General features: G+C 48.1%; 1 protein-coding gene across 1 annotated transcript in view; it reads left to right on the top strand.

The window, feature by feature from the left end:
• Positions 1–12,120, top strand: part of SPNS3 (sphingolipid transporter 3 (putative)) — a 58,361-nt gene extending 46,241 nt beyond the window's left edge. Inside the window, exons 10-12 of the mRNA XM_043996809.1 lie at positions 5,802–5,900; positions 10,950–11,109; positions 11,629–12,120. Of these exons, the coding sequence (XP_043852744.1) occupies positions 5,802–5,900; positions 10,950–11,109; positions 11,629–11,660 (291 nt within the window). The 3' untranslated portion in view covers positions 11,661–12,120. The remainder of the gene's footprint in view (positions 1–5,801; positions 5,901–10,949; positions 11,110–11,628) is intronic.
• Positions 12,121–12,371: the final 251 nt, after the last annotated feature.

Genomic DNA, 12,371 nt, shown 5'->3' with positions numbered 1-12,371 from the left:
AGCAGTAGTACCAGAATTTCATTGTACCCCATAGAGGCAGCCTTCTTTTCTGGAGAGCCAGTAGCTAGAGGATTGAACTCAGTAAGGCAATATTCATTGATGAAGTGCTTCTTGTGTTCGAGACTCTGCTAAGTGCTGGGGGTGCAAAGCAAGGCTAAAAGAGGGTGCCTGTCCTCAGGGAGCTCAAGTCCAATGGGGGAGGCAATATGCTAATACCTACAAGTTAGCCTTGGAGAGGACAGTGCTAACAAGCTGGGGGGGGTGATGGAAACCAGGGGAGGCCTGAAGAAGGCAGGATTGGAGCCAAGGCTTAAAGGAGGCCAGGGATTCTCAGAAGCACCTTTCACCCTTGTCCAGGAAGTCAGGAAATGGTCCCAGGCAGGAAGGGGGCAGGGACATAACAGACATTGGAAATCTGTCTCTTAGAGCAATTTGGAGCTACAGCCAAAAGGTTATAAACCTGTGCAAACCCTTTGGCACAGCAATACACATCACAGCTAGGTCTCAAACCCAAAGACATTTTTTAAAAAATGAAAAAAGGAAAAAGAAAGGAAAAGGACCCATTTGTACAAAAATATTTATGGCAGGTCTTTTTGTGGTGGCAAGAAATTGGAAATTGAGGGATGCTCATCCATTGGGGAACGACTGAACAAGCTGTGGTATATGACTGTGGTTGTGCTATAAGAAAGGATGAGCAGGATGGTTTTGGAAAAACTTAGAAAGACATATGAACTGATGCAAAGTGAAGTGAGCAGAACCAGAACATTGTACACAGTCACAACAATTTTGTTCAATGATCAATTTAGCTATTCTTAGCAATATAATGATTCAAGACAATTCTATAGGACTCATGAGGAAAAATGCTATTCATCTCCAGAGAAAGAACTGATAAAATTGAATGCAAATTGAAGCAGACTCTTTTTTTTGCTTTCCTCATTTTTCTTTCTTTATCTTTTTGGTCTGTGTTTTCTTTTACAATTTGACTAATAGGCCAATATGTTTTACATGACTGCACATGTATAACCTATAGTAAATTGCCTGCCTTCTCAATGAGGGGGGATGGGAGAAAGGGAGGGAAAGAATTTTGAATTCAAAAAACAAACGCTAAAATATTTGAAACAAAAAAAGAAAAGAAAGTCAGTGTCCTAGTCAGACCCTGAAGGAAGGGCTTTGAGTCTGTGATGTATGAAGATCAAAGGAAGTGGCATGTTTAGCCTGGAGAAGACTCAGGGTCCATCATAGCTGTTGTTGAGTATTTGGAAGATGGTCATTAAGAGAAGGGATTGGGCTTCTTCTGCTGTCCCCAAAGGGCGGGATCAGAAGCAATGGGGGGAAGTTAAGAAAGGATGGGCTTCAGTGGATATCAGGAAAACTTCCTAATGCTCAGGGCTGCTTCAGGAGGGAGGAAACTCTCCTCACCAAAAGTCAGCAAGCAGGGGCTAGAAATGGGGACGTTGGAGAAGTGGATTGCATTCAGGTACAAATAGGATTAGACATCACTGAGGTCCCTTTAAATGCTAAGAGCCATTGAAATCACATGACACCTGCCTCAGTTTCTTCAGTTGTAAAATGATCATTTTGGCAACCTACCTCACTGTGTTGTTGGATGAGTTGTTTTTGTGAACTTGCTATGGAATTTTGAGTTCATGATAATTACCCTTTTAAAGGGGGCAAAATGACCAAGGAAGGGCTATGTCATATCTTAGGGCATATAAGGAAAGTTCTCTCTTCTCCAGAGACCGTCTTCCTTCACTAGATGCCATCTTCTCCAAAGTCCAGACCACCAAAGCTCTTCCATTTGTGTTGTCTCATACCTGGCCAGTGAATGAAGACACTCCCTGGCCTCGGCACTCTACCCAGTGCCAGAAGCCCAGTCCAGCTGTGGCCAACCCACCCTACCCTTAGCAATCAGCTATGGAGATACCCCTGAGGAAGCTGAGGTTCAGGCAAGTGGGGTGACCTTGTCAAGAGCCAGATTGGGAGAAAGTGTTGGAGGGGGCTTCAAAGCCTGGGCCTCCTGCTGGTCTCTCCCTAGAACAGAGCATGAATCTCCTTTTTTTTTTTTTTTTTTTTTTTTTTAGTGAGGCAATTGGGGTTAAGTGACTTGCCCAGGGTCACACAACTAGTAAGTGTTAAGTGTCTGAGGCCGGATTTGAACTCAGGTACTCCTGACTCCAGGGCCGGTGCTCTATCCACTGCGCCACCTAGCTGCCCCTAGAGCATGAATCTCTAGGTGAGGTCTGGGCTCTTGAGGCCACTGGCAGAAAGAGACTGACACTGGAGAATTCCCAGGTTGTTGACACTGGGTTCCAGGTCCATCTTGGGCATTTCCTAGGTCACTCCATTTCTTCCAACCTCCATTTTCTCAGCTAAAAGTGAAGCAGTGAGATGAGACAGCCTTTGAGGTCCCTCTCACTTCTAGATCTGTGGTATCAGACAAGAGGACTAGACTGACCAGATGCCCTCTGAAACCCCATCATTCAACACTGAGTCCCTGTGCTTCTCCTTAATGATCACATACGTGGATTGCTTCCTGTCCCTTTCCTTCTTGGCACCTTCTTGGAGGAAGGGAGAAAAGGGGCCCCTCTAAGAAGCAGCAGAACTTTGTCTTAGGAAACGGTGTGAGTGACTGGGGAAACAGCATCTTAATGTTTCTAAAATGACCTCTTCGGGAGTGCTCTCAATGCCTCAGGAGGTGTGGAACACTCGTACAGAACACCCTGTACCCAGTGGGCTCAGCCCCGCCTGGCACACACCTCCCCACAGCTTAGCACTCCCATTATCTCTATCCAAAAGGCTTCCTTCCTCTCAACAACAAGATTCTGTTTCTTAAAAGCCACATAATTATCCACGCCGTGTTTCCATTCTCCAGACGTCAATGCACACCTTGTTTCTTCAACCTGTTATTTCACGGATGTGTAATTAGCATGCATTCCATCTGCTGGCGACAGTGGGATGAACAGTGGAGTCTGCTGGTGATGTCTGGGATGGAGATGCTTCTTAACCTCTTCCTGTGGAGCTGAGCCCCAGGAGATGGGCGTGGTGCTGCTCAGGACTCTGGTGTATGGGGAGGGGGCCTGAGGCTTCATACAGGATGGACCTCCCAGGCACATGGGCAAACAGCATCCTAAGACCCACCACCTTCTAGGGCCTGAGCAGGGTCCTTTGACATGGAAGATGAGCTGGCAGGAACCTTCCCTCCTGAGGGACATTCTGGCCATCCCCAGGTTTGAGTGTGAAGAGATGAACACAGAAGCTTTGGGCAAATATCTCTTAAGTCTCTAGAGTGGGATGAATCTGGGGCTGCTTAGTCCTGTGGTCTGGCAGCCGGGGCTAAGGACGGGCAGGGTGGTGGGGTGAGGTTTATGAGAGCTAGCTAATTTCTTCTTTTACCAGCCACAGATGGACCCTAACTTTGGGTGCAGACTGACCATCTCCTCAATGTGTGCTGTGGTCCCAAGAGAGACCAGTTGAGGGAGTGTGGAAGGTTCAGTACAGCTCGTGTCCAGGGCTGGAAGGACAGCTCATGCTCACATTCGACCTGGCATGGGCTGGGTTCAGCAGTGGGGCACTCCTCCCTGTGGGCTGGGGAAATGGCTCATTGTGTACTTGGCTCCTTCTCAGTTGGGCTTCCTTTCCCAGGAAATGGGTCTAGCCTTCCTCTCCCCCATCAGACAGAGCAGGATCATCTGTCACTAGGAAAGTTCTGCCCCACCTCCTCCCTCACCTGGCCCCACCTTGAAGGTGTGCCATTGCCTTTCTGGGCTAATTCTCCTCTCTTCTCTTTCTGCATTCCAGCCTCCACACCCAGGTTTGTTTGCTGGGTAGAGAGGTGATGGATGGGTTTGTGGAAACCACCTGGTAATGGAGATGGGGGTAGGTTCCACAGGTCTTGCTCAGGAGATTAGCCGTTTGAGGTTCAAATCTTAGCCTTCCTAATAGGAACAGGGTAAGTCTGTCCATCCATTGAATGGGAGGTAATAGTTCCAAGGAAGGCAACTTTGCCAAAAGTTGTGGGGTTCTCTGCAGCAGGGGATGGGCAGACCCAGCTTGGAGAAAGGCATTCTGGGGCCTTAGGAGAGCAGAGTCCGTAATAGCAAAAGGAGGGCCCAGGGAACAAGGGGAAGCTCTGATTATGTGGGAGTCCAAGTTTTGGTGCCTGGTGTGAGATCCATCTTCCAGCATCATATGCTGTTCTTTTTTTTCTTTTTCTTTTTTGTGGGGCAATGAGGATTAAGTGACTTGCCCAGGGTCACACAGCTAGTAAGTGTCAAGTGTCTGAGGCCAGATTTGAACTCAGGTCCTCCTGAATCCAGGGCTGGTGCTCTATCCACTGCACCACCTAGCTGCCCCACCACACATTGTTCTTAACAGGGGTCTGTCAGTCCTCCAGGGCTCTGTGGATAGATTTCAGGGAAGCTGCGAATCTGAGTGGGAAAAATGACATCTTCATTTTAGTAAATTGTTTTTTTAAATCCTGTATATTCTGTTTTATGCATTTAAAAATATGATTGTGAGAAGGAATACATAGGCTTTTGCCAGGCACCTCAGGGGCAGGGCCTCAAGGAGTTTACATTCTTCTGAGTGGGGTGGGCACATGAGGCCTGGCAGCTAAATGGTTTGGGGAGCAGCGTGTGAGAACGAGGAGCTGAAGTCACCTCCAAGGTTACAAACTCTCATGACCGGGATAAGGGCAATGGGGGCGGGGAGATGGGGAAACATGTTAATGTTTGGGATGGTTCTGAAACATCAGACGGGGGTAGAGGTTGGGGCCTGGAGCTCAGGATAGAGATGAAAGCAGGCTCTAGAGACCTGGGAAGTATAGGCATCAGGAAGATAAATTAATCCATGGGTACTGATGAGATCTTCCAGAGAAAGAGAAGAGAGAAAAGAGGAGAGGAGAGAGAAGAGGAGAGGAAAGGAGAGGAGAGAAGAGGAGAGGAGAGGACCCAAGACAGTAGGGTGTGGCTGGGACCCACAGGTGGGGGGGGCACTAAGGATGTTCCAGCCTAGGAGGTAGAGAAGGCATGCTCAGAATCTGTGGGGCTGAGTCAGAAGATTGGAGAGGGAGGAGGGCCCAGATGGCTTTGAATGCCAAACAGAATTTTGTATTTGATCCTGGAGGTGAGAGGGAGCCCCTGGAGTGCATTGAGTAGGGGGTTCATGTGGTCAGCTTTAGGAGGCTGGACAAAGTGGGGAGAGACGTCAAGCAGGCAGACACCTAGTCACACAGCCCAGTAGCTATGGCAACAGTCCAAATGGAAGGTGCGGAAAGTCTGCACCAGGATGGGGGCGGGGCAGAGGAGAGGAGGGGATGTCTGGGGGAGATGTTTCCCAGGCGAACCAGGCCATGGCCCATGATTGCCATCGTGTCAATAGCAGCCCCTTTCTCTAAACTTCAAGGTACTCCACAACCTGGCCCCGCCCTGTACTTGGTCCCACCAATCGGGCCCCACCCCGCTCCGTGGACCCACAGGTCTGGTCCCTCCCTTGGATTCAGTCACTGGTCAGGGTGCCCTCTGTCCATGTAGTGCCATGCTTATCCCCACCCTGATGTATTGACACCTCAGTTATTCAGCCTGTCTGGCTGGGCTTCTCTTGCTCTCCTGCTTGTCCAGAGGGTGCAAGCCTTTCTGAGCTTCTATGGGCAAGTAGCTGTCTGCTCTGCCTACGGGAGAGGGTAGCCCTGTCATCCGTGGCCATGCCAGGACACTGGCCTCCTGGTGGTGGGAGTGAGGGTGCTGGGGATGGCTTTTCTGACACTCATAAGGAAGCTGCCTTTTCTCTCCTCTGTCTTGCAGTCCGTGGTTATGCCCAGCCGGCGAGGGACTGCAGAAGCACTGCAGATCACTGTGAGCCACATCTTGGGAGATGCTGGCAGCCCCTACCTCACGGGACTGGTAAGGCCTTGGGAAAGCACAGGGCTTGCTTTCTTCAAGGATCAAGGGTGCTTTCCTTCCCTGGGGCTGCACCTCCTAAGTCTGAGAGTGTCTGAGGTGGAAAGTCCTGCAGGGGCATCCACTGCAGCCCACACGGCACCCCATAACCTCCTCTAGAAAGGAGAGAAGAGGTGTCCGAAGGATAACAGGAAAGTAGAAAAGACCGGATATGGCAACGTCGTCTACCCAGTAAGACGTGTAGGAGGGAATTGGGCATGACAGCGAGGCTGAGTGACCCCAAGTACAGCCGTGCCTTCAATAGCTGGAGGGAAGTTGGTGAGTGGGGAAGGTGTGGGGGAAAGCTGGCGAGTTCTGTTTTGGACATGTTGAGTGTGAGCTACCTATGGGGCATTTCAGACCCTTTTGGGGACTTGAGCTCAGGAGAGAACCTGGGGCTGACTATGCAGACCTAAGAATCCTCTGCCTAAAGATGCCAACTGAACCCCAGGGAGATGACGAGATCGCCTGAAGAAAGAGTAGAGAGGAAAGAGAGAAGGGGATCCCAGGAAAAGCCCGGGGAGACCTGTGGCTACTGGCTGTGACCTGGATGGAAAACCAGGAAAAGAAGCCACAAGCAGGGGGGCAGACCAGAGCAGGCTCACAAAGCCGGAAAGGAGGCCAGCAAGGTCTCTCCATACAGGCTGCTCTTTGCTCTTTGTATTCCTCCTCATTGGATCCACTTCCCTTTGCATCCTGAGAGGCATTCTAAAGAGGTGACTAGTACCCCTAGATAGGCTTCTCTTAGAGAATTTTAGCCCATGAGATCCAACGGATTCTCACCCCTTGGCCTCTGAAATTTGTTTTCCCCAAGTGCACATATTGGTCTGTTCCTGGCTTTCCTCACCTCTCTCCTAGATTCTAGGGAGGAGTGGTCATTTTCCCATGCAGGATTCCCATCCTTTCAGTCTTAACAATCCCTGTCTCCCCAAAGGTGAGAATCAGATCTCTGATTGGTTCTTCTACCTTCTGAAGGATGAACTTGTAATTAGGCTAGTCCAGGAGTCATTGGTAGTTACTTTTTGGAGAGAGAGAGCGAGAAAGAGCACCAGAGACACAGAAAGATAGAGAGACAGACACACACTTGGAAGGTAGATAGTAGCCTCTTGTCTGTGACTAAAATACAGGTCTTGCCCTTTCTGGGAGATACTGGAAAAGTCACTGTGAGGAAAACGATTCCTTCTCAATAATTCTCTGGAACTCAGAGGCATGATGTGTCAAAGGCTCATTATTCTTGCAAGAATGGGCAACCCAGTGTGCAGCTGGTGGGTGGAAAGAATGGAGGCTCGAAGGCCTCATTTTATCCCCTAGTCCCTAGCACGAATGGAGCCTCCCCTTTTTCATCACTGGTCGATTACTCAAGGGTTACAATCTATGTGCAAAAACTACCTAACCAGAACACAGTATTCCCAACCCTCATTTCCATAATTATTCTTTGGGTTCTTAGTCAATGGGGGAGGTGATACAGGGACAATTCTTCAATCTTCCCTTATATGGACATAGCTCAGGATCGGACCTAATTGAGATCAGCTGGACCTAACTGAGAAGAATTCAGGGCTCCTATAACCATGTGATTTTGTTTGCCAGAGGGGGAGGAGGAGGTCTGAGACCTTTGTCCTAAAACAGGTCTTAAGGAGTGTAGTTTGAATGGTGACTATTATATTCTTGTTGAGAGGAAACCATTCCCCATTTCCTCACAGTCACTTTGCTTTCCCACTGATGGAGCATCTCAGCTTTGGAGTGCTCCCTTCCTAAAGCATTAGTGCTTCTTATGAACATTGATTTCAGTCACACCGAACTTCTCTCTTTTCAGGCCAACCTGGTATTTGTTTTGTCAGTTTGTTCTAATTACCGATTTTGTGGCCGATTCATTCACCAACTGATTACTTACCTTTTCTCTTGCCTCTCCTTTCCAGCTGCATTCTCCCTGTGCCCCCCCTCCAGCCCTGCCTTCTAGCCCCTTCCCAATAATTCTTAATCCTCTTTACTGCTCCCTGTTCCTCCTCATCTCTGGTAGTGACCACAAGTAGTTTCTGAATGGGAGATGGTTCTCTCTCAAATTGTCCTCATTGTCTCCATAAATTTAGTCTCTGATCTTCACACATACAAACTCATTCATGTCACCCTCACAATTTCCTTCTTATTCAATCAAACACCTCTCTTCTCCTGCTCCTTTCCTCACAACCTTTCCCCACAAAAGGTGGAAGTGTGTGTGTGTGTTTGTGTGTGTGTGTGTGTGTGTGTGTGTGTGTGTGTGTGTGTGTGTGTGCTTTGTAGAGAGTTAAGACAGGTCTGAAGCCTTTGAGATGTGTCCTCAAATAACATATGAAGACAGAAACGGCTTCCTCTGGTCTACTGGGGCTGGATCTTCTTTACATGAGGTTGCCTCAGAATTCACTCCAAAGTGAGTGGCAAATTCCATCTAAGGCAAATGACCAGCATGGTACTGATAGTCAAACAGTCCTGGAAGGGGGTCTTGAGGAGCACTTGGAAGGGCACTCAGTGCAGCCCCTCAAACTTCCCCCAAATATGAAACTTTATGGTAAGCTACCCTGGCATGTGAAAATGTCATTTTCTACAAAAGGTAAACCAGGGATATTTTACATGATGGCTCTTTGATTGAAGAAAAGGAATTTGTACATGATTCCTTTAAGTAGCAAATAATTCCGAGGCTACTGAGTATCAGAAATAATTGCCCAAAGAACACTCTCTACACACTTTTTCTTTCTTTTTAAAATAAAAGTATTCTATTATTTTCCAATTACATATAAGAATAGTTTTCAACATTTGTTTTTTTTTCTTTTTCTTTTTTTGTGGGGCAATGGGGGTTAAGTGACTTGCCCAGGATCACACAGCTAGCAAGTGTCAAGTGTCTGAGACCAGATTTGAACTCAGGTCCTCCTGAATCCAAGACAGTACTTTATCCACTGTGCCACCTAGCTGCCCCCTCAACATTTGTTTTCATAGGATTTTTAGTTCCAAGTTTTTCTCCCATCCTCCCTTCCCTCCCTCCTCTCCAAGACACAAAGCAATCTGATATAGTTTAACATTAAACATATTTCTGCATTAGTCATATTGTGAAAGAAGAATGAGAAAACAAGGGGAAAACCTCAAAAAAGAAGGGAAAAAACAGCCCCCAAATAGAAACAGTATGGTTCAATCTGCATTCATAACCGATAGTTATTTTTTCTGGATGTGGAGAACATTTTCTATCATGAGTTCTTTGAAATTGTTTTGGACCATTGCACTGATGAGCCAAGTCTATCACCATTGTTCATCACACAATGTTGCTATTACTGTGTACAATGTTCTCCTGGTTCTGTTCCTTTCAGTCAGCATCAGTTCATATAAGTCCTTTCAGGTTTTTCTAAAATCTGCCTGCTCATCATTTCTTTTTCTTTTTCTTTTACTTTGAGGGGCAATGAGGGTTAAGTGACTTGCCCAGGGTCACACAGCTAGTAAGTGTCAAGTGTCTGAGACCAGATTTGAACTCAGGTCCTCCTGAATTCAGGGCTGGTTCTTTATCCACTGCGCCACCTAGCCTCCCCTTGGTCATCTTTTCTTACAGCACAATAGTATTCCATTATATTCATATACCACAACTTGTTTAGCCATTCCCCAATTGATGGGCATTCCCTCAATTTCCAATTCTTTGCCACCACAAAGAGAGCTGCTATAAATATTTTTTGTATACATGGGTCCTTTTCCCTTTTCTATGATCTCATTGGGATACATTCTACACACCTTTTCAAGAACAAGTTGGTTGCATAGAGTGAAGTGACTCATGCGTAGATGGTCCCCACATGCCTAGTCCTTAGATGATACCTTGGGACAGAGACAAGACAAGGTGGGCACATGCCCCTGCCCTCCCCAGGGAGATGGCACTCACCCCTGAAATGGGCAACAAAACAAGACAGTATGTTATCAGGGTCCAAGCTGCACATTTCAGAGCCAAGTCCCATAGAAGTTCAGAAAAGGGAGTTGATGCACCTCCTCCAGGAAGCCTTCCCTGATCTCTCCCTTGCTCTGTTACTGCTCTCTCCCTGAAGTTATTTGTTTTTTTAAATTTTAATTTTTTTAAAAGTTTAATCTGCATTATTAACATAGTCTCATTTCCTTTTTAAAATCTAAGCAATAAACAAGGGAATAAATCAAGTCCTGAGTTGTAGCATTTGCTGATTTGGTTTAAATTCCCACAATGATTTTTCTATTTAGAATTTTATTTTCCCAAATTTCATGTAAAAACAAATGTTGACATCAATTTTAAAACTTTGTGTTCCAAATTCTCTTCCTCCCTCCCTCCATACCCCTCCCCAAGAACACAAGCAATTCAACATAAGTTATACATGAGTAGTCATGCAAAATATTTCCAGCAGACAAAAAAATTTAAGATAAAGGAACTAAGAAAAATTATGCTTCCAACTGTATTCAGACACCATCAGTTCTTTCTCTGTAGATGGATTGCATTTTTCATAAGTTCTTCAGAGTCATCTTGGATTATTGCATCACTGAAAATAACCAAGTCCTTCACAGCTGATCATCTTACAATGTTGCTGTCACTTCATATACAGTGCATTTCACTCTGCATCAGCTCATGTCAGTCTTTCCAGGTTTTTCTGATCTGTCCCTCAAGTTATCACGTACATGTTGTATCTTCCTGAAGCTGGTAGGCTTCTTGAGAGCATGGTCTGTCCCTTCTTTTTTCCCCAGTCTGCCTCCACAGTCCCAAGCACAGTGCCCAGCAGATTCCGTAGCAAGTGGTTAATAACCTCTTGTTGAATTGGATTCAATGGGGCTGGAATCATCAGGGAAAGCTTCCTGAAGAACAGCTGCTACATCAGCAGGTGGACCTGGGGGAAGGGGTAGGGAGTGGCTGGTGCCGTGGTCAAGGTCCACAGCCCCTCCTATTGTCTCAGGAGGGCCTTGACCTGCAGACCCTGCCAGGGGAGCAAGCAGGCCAGTACTCATTGGGCACCAGCCAGGCTCCTTCAGCCTCTCCTTCTCTCTGGGCAGGTGTCCAGTGCCCTCCAAGAAGCCCACGTGGACTCCTCATTGTGGCTTTTCCGAAGTCTGCAATACAGCTTCTTCATCTGCATCTTCGTCAATGTGCTGGGGGGTGCCTGCTTCCTGGTGACTGCCCTCTGCATGGAGCGGGATCTGCCTCAGGCCCCAGGTCATTCACCTGCTTACCTCCCTTCCTTGCTTATAGACTGTCCCAGTTCCTGCGGGCTTCCCAAGCAAACTGGTCTCCTAGTTCATAAGCATGAAGGTCTGGCGCTAGCAGCTACCGTAGAGGTCATCCAGTCCAACTTCACTTTTACAAAGGAGGGAACTGAAGAAGGCCAGAAAAGAGAAGGGACTCACTCAAGGTCACCTCAGAGCCCGAATTTGAAGTCAGCCTCTCTGACCCCATGTCCAGTACCCTCATTCTGCCCCATGAGCCTTCTCTGGGCCCCGGCCAAAGGCTGACCATTGACCCACATGTGTCTTTGCTCCCAGGTAGAGGGAGGGTGACCAATCTTTTTGCCATCCTCTGATCATCCCCCACACCCCCTGCCTCCCAGGGTGCCTTAGTGAAAATGTGATGGTAGTTTGAGGCTGGGAAAATCTTCCCTTCTTCTCCAGAATGTCTGCCCTACGTAGTCCTTGGCTGTCTGCTCCCCACCCTGATGTTGATTCTCTGTCTCCACAGCCACCGAAGAGTCCTGGGAGCACAGAGGATGAGGGTCTCTGCCCGCTGGGGCTCAGGGTCCCAGGGGTAAGCAGCCTCCATCTTCACTCTTCTCTGACTCTCCCCTCTGGCTACCTCCTGCTGCCTTGACCTGGGCTGGGGCTCTCCAGAGGAACATCCACAGGTGCCGCCGATGAGGAGCTGTTCTTGGTGCTGGCAACATAACTGCCTGCCTGGGGAATTGAGTTGTTGGGCCTCCTTCTTCAGTCTGACTATGCCAGGTCCTGGGGGGAGGGGGGAGGAGGGGGAGACTGGGAAGAGCTGTTGGGCATTTCTTCCTCCCCCCCCCCGCCCCGGCAGATCCCTTGTCAGGACCTGTCTTGGCTTTGGGAAACTACAGGGTATGCAGCCCTTGGGGACTGAGAACCTGGCAACAGAGAGATAATAAAAATGCACGGTGGCTTCTGCTCTCAGTGGGCCTCCCTGGGGGCACTGGGAGGGAAGCCTGGGCATGCAAGGACCTGCCAACCGTGGGCTCCGTTAATCAACTCTCAGGCTTTGCTTGATTGGGTTGTATGTCATGTGCCAGCCTCCAGCAGCCCCTGGGAGGAGGTGAGCACCATAAACTTGGGAAGGGGCTTCTATGCGGCAGGATAATGGATGAGCAGCCTCTGGTCTGACTCAAAGAGAGCTCAGTGAAGTGGGGGAGGCTGCTCATATGTGTGTCTTAGGGCTCTTTGGCCCATCAGAAAACTAGCCTGGGT

Source organism: Dromiciops gliroides, chromosome 3, assembly GCF_019393635.1.
Source record: "Dromiciops gliroides isolate mDroGli1 chromosome 3, mDroGli1.pri, whole genome shotgun sequence".
NCBI lineage: Eukaryota > Metazoa > Chordata > Mammalia > Microbiotheria > Microbiotheriidae > Dromiciops > Dromiciops gliroides.
This window is presented reverse-complemented; position numbering and strand designations above follow the sequence as displayed.